Here is a 3928-nt window from a genome sequence, read left to right on the forward strand (position 1 = left end):
ACGGAACAGGAAGCATCCGACCACCGACCGGTCCGGAACAAAAATGCAAATCTTGTTGCATCAAATATCTTGTTGCTAAGAGTGATCAGTACGACAATCCAGCTGTTACCAAAATATTTACATGCTCTAAAGTTTCCGTTAAAGGGATTCAGCATCTCGTCCCATCCGTGAGCGAGGTAACCAATGGCGAGCCAGCTCTGAACGGCACCGGGGTCATCACCATTAGAGTCGGGGTCATCAGCATAGTTGAACAGTACAAAATAGCAATCTCTCACTGTTTTTTGAAAAATCATCGGGGTCAGCTGACCCCAACAAAGTGCCCTGCCTCCGCCCCTTATAAACGCTGTGATGAAGAAGCAAGCCGAATGGTTCGATCAGTGTCATCCGGCACTAAGCTAAAGCCATGAATTATGGGCGCGCGTACCGGTCGGAAAGCGGCCGCAAAGCCAGCTGACGGTGACGTACGGTTGTCCGTTGCAGATTCAAAGGGAGAGGCAGCGCCCGCTTTTGGATATACGATCGGATTCCGGTTGGAACGGGGCGTCGTACAAATCAACTGATTAGATCGAAAATCAAATGCAAAATGATCGAAAACCAACTGGTTAGTGGTGGTGGCACAACAAATCAAACGCAAAAAGCTGAGGCGGATCAAGTCAAACAAAAGTGGTTAATGCAGAGTGATATAGTTTTAGTCCGGCGTCTCTACGAGAGCAGAGCAATCGAAGCACAGCGCATCATCTCTCCTGGATTACACGTACAGCCACTGATGTTGGATGCACTACACTAGTGTGCAGTGTGATGGAAGCTCGATCGATCGGCTTGTCAGTAAGCGCACTTGGTCACGGTGGCCGCCGGCGTCTCGACGTCGGTAACGACATGGCCGCCGAGCGCGTGCTGCTTGCCGTATCCGTTGCCGTTGGGGGTCGGAGCCGAGGTCAGGGGCAGCTCGGTGACGACCCCGGCGCCGGGCTTGCCGTCGCCGAGGTGGTCCTTGCTCTTGCCCCAGATGAGGGAGTAGAGCCCCACCACTATGATCGCCGCGCCAACCACGCTGTAAGCCAGAGGCAGGGAGGGAGAAGAAGTTTTCAGCTAGTGCTCAACTAGTCACCGATCAGTGAACATCAGTTGATTAATCGGCTATAATTAACGCAAGATCAACTTGCATTAGCTAGTTAATTACCTTCCCAAGGTGGTCTCTTCTTTGAGTATGGTGGAGCCCATGATGGTGGTGAAGATCATGCAGAGGGGCTGGAACGCCGTCACGAACACCGGGCCGCGCACCCGCGTCACTAGCCCCTGCACGTAGAAGGCCACGCCGGAGCACACGATCCCCTGGAACGCCGGCGGCGGATTAGAAGGTTAGCTTGCTTGGCAACAAAACCATTGGTGCTAGTAGTTAGGCTTTGAATATTACGGAGTAGACGACGGTGAAGAGGCGGGTGTCGAAGCCGATGACCCAGGCGCTCATGTCGCGGCGCTCCGCAAAAAGCGCCACCGCGCCGCTCATCACCGTGCCCACGCCGCAGATGAGCGCCGTCAGCGACATCTCTGCCGGGTAGCTCTGCAGCGTGTTCGACTGCACGCACACGTATGCTGCGTTAGCGCAACGTGACGTACATGTATTGCGCGCCCTGTGCTTAGTTACGCAATGACTCCTACCTGGAGGATGAAGAAGCCGGCCCAGCACACGCAGCTGCCGATGACCATGGCGACGCCGTAGAGCCAGGCACCGCCGCTTTGGCTCGCCGCCGTGCCGGCGGCCACCGCAGCGTGGTGGTGGGCGCCGCCGCTGGACCACGGGAACGGCACGACGGGGCCGTGGTAGAGGACCATGAGTACGGCGCCGGCGACGGTGCAGACCGTGCCGAGGATCTTGGCCTGGCTGTGGAGGCTCCGCAGCCTGAGCTTCTCCATCCTGAGGACGAGCGCCATGAGGAAGGTGACCGCCGGGAGCATGTTGACGAGGGCCGAGGCGAAGCCCGCGGAGGTCAGCTTCGCGCCCAGGTAGTACATGTTCTGGTCCAGCACAGGCTCCAGCAAGGCGAGCCCCATGACCTTGACGAAGACGAGCGGCGTCATCTTGGGCCTCACTCCCCTGCAATGAAATAACAAGCCTCACCATGAGGACGTGTGGCCGGGCATGAGCCGTCGTCGTTCATGATCAGAGTAGTGTACCTCTCGAAGAGGAGCGCGAAGGGGGTCATAAGGACGGTGCCGACGAAGTTGCGGTAGACGACGAGGACGAAGTGGCTCATGCCGCGCCGGAGGGAGGCGACGGAGACGATGTACATCCCGGAGAACCCCACCATCAGGAGCACCATGTACAGGTACGGCTTCACCTCGTTCAGGACCTTGCCCACGCCCATGGCTGATGATGTCGCAGCCGGATTATATTACTAGCTATACAACTCGAGCTAGGCGGCTGCAGTGGCCTGTGAGGCTAGAAGGCTTGAGCTGCTAGCTCTCGCTCACTTGTGCTCCTCTGCTCTGCGGCGAGGAAGAGAGCTGGCGGAGCGCCAATTTATAGCACGCGCGCGCGCGGGGGGGCGAACATCGGGTCAACGTCGCCGCATGCATGCATGGCCCACGTGACGTCACGGGAGTGCAGTTGCTGCGTACGGCGTACCCCTACGGCCCTACACTCTTTCCATGGACCATGACCATTTTCTGTAGCAGATGGGGTGAGTCTCACTCTCATGGCAAGTTGTAACCGCAGTTCTGATCCAAGTAGAGGTGGAACTTGAGCCGTGTACGTGCCGTGGCGTATGCACCTCGTGCAGCATCATAGTCGGCATGTCGTGTTTGTTGCGCCAGTGACCCAGTGTCGTGCTAGCTTATTGACATGTCGTATTTGTACGATGATAAAAGAATAACATGGATGGATTTGCCTTCACCACCTCGAGGTGCATAGCCAGAATCCATTGGTCTTGAAACGAAGATGTATTATCCTACTAACTCATAAAGATATCGTGCCGTCGCGTCGGTGCCGTGCTACCTACCGTGACAACAACCTAAACACGACAAAGCCTAAAATTTTTCAAGCCATACTCAGTGCTTTGGACCGTGCCAAAAATTTGCGCCGCGGGGTGGCACGGAAATGGCACGGTACAGTTGCTAGCTCTAGCTCAAGTACGTACTATGTACGTATACACTGTAACAGGTGCCGGTCTACGATGGAGACGGCCGCAAGGTGTCGCTATCGATGGATCCGAGTCACTCGTGCACCCAAGTTCCATTTATATTCCACCGCAGTACAAGATTCTATGTGTTTTTATATTCCAGGAACATGGTTTGTGCGTACATGATCGACCACCCACTTACCCCCCCCCCCCCACCCGGAGCGCATCGACGCGTACCATGACGGCCAGCAGTTGCGGTACCTTATAATGGAAGACCTCCTCGGTGACCAGCCGGTGTCGGGACTGGTGCCTCACGACTTGAAGGCACAGTTGCACCTTGCGTGTGATGACGGGGAGCCTTGGTCTTTCGCAGAGGTCGAGAGACACCCGGCATGGCGCGCCACGATGCAGTCGGAGATGGACGCGGTTGAGAAGAACCGAACTTGGGAGCTTGCTGACCTCCCTCGTGGTTACCGCGTGATCACCCTTAAGTGGGTGTTCAAGCTGAAGAGGGATGAAGCCGGTGCCATCGTTAAGCACAAGGCTCGCTTGGTGGAACGTGGGTTCGTGCAGCACGAAGGGATCGACTTCGACGATGCTTTCGTCCCCGTGGCACGGATGGAGTCCGTGCGACTCCTCCTTGCGCTGGCCACCCAGAAGGCTGGCGCGTTCATCACATGCACTTCAGTCGTGTTTCTTAACGACACTTGAATGAGGAGGTCTACGTGCACCAGCCGCCGGGTATTGCGATCCCAGGCACGAGGCAACGTGCTGCACTTGCGCAAGCCCTCTATAGGCTGCGGCAGCAC

General features: G+C 56.6%; 1 protein-coding gene across 1 annotated transcript; it reads right to left on the reverse strand.

Annotated features, from left to right (window-relative positions):
• Positions 1–622: 622 nt before the first annotated feature.
• LOC101779991 (WAT1-related protein At1g44800) lies at positions 623–2510 on the reverse strand. The gene is made up of 5 exons (XM_004964854.2): positions 2176–2510; positions 1660–2095; positions 1415–1576; positions 1181–1332; positions 623–1051 (listed from the first exon to the last, which is right to left on the reverse strand). Exons 1-5 carry the CDS (start codon positions 2364–2366, stop codon positions 823–825), a joined length of 1170 nt encoding a protein of 389 aa, XP_004964911.1. The 5' UTR covers positions 2367–2510; the 3' UTR covers positions 623–822.
• Positions 2511–3928: the final 1418 nt, after the last annotated feature.

The sequence above is a fragment of the Setaria italica genome, chromosome IV (assembly GCF_000263155.2).
Source record: "Setaria italica strain Yugu1 chromosome IV, Setaria_italica_v2.0, whole genome shotgun sequence".
Lineage (NCBI taxonomy): Eukaryota > Viridiplantae > Streptophyta > Magnoliopsida > Poales > Poaceae > Setaria > Setaria italica.

What these genes read in the sequence shown, in the direction of transcription:
- LOC101779991 (XM_004964854.2), bottom strand. Translation starts at nt 2,366, where the DNA reads ATGGGCGTGGGCAAGGTCCTGAACGAGGTGAAGCCGTACCTGTACATG. An exon ending in TTCGCGCTCCTCTTCGAGAG is followed by an intron (nt 2,096 to 2,175) that starts GTACACTACTCT and finishes ATTTCATTGCAG; the next exon opens with GGGAGTGAGGCCCAAGATGA. An exon ending in GAAGAGACCACCTTGGGAAG is followed by an intron (nt 1,052 to 1,180) that starts GTAATTAACTAG and finishes TCTGGCTTACAG; the next exon opens with CGTGGTTGGCGCGGCGATCA.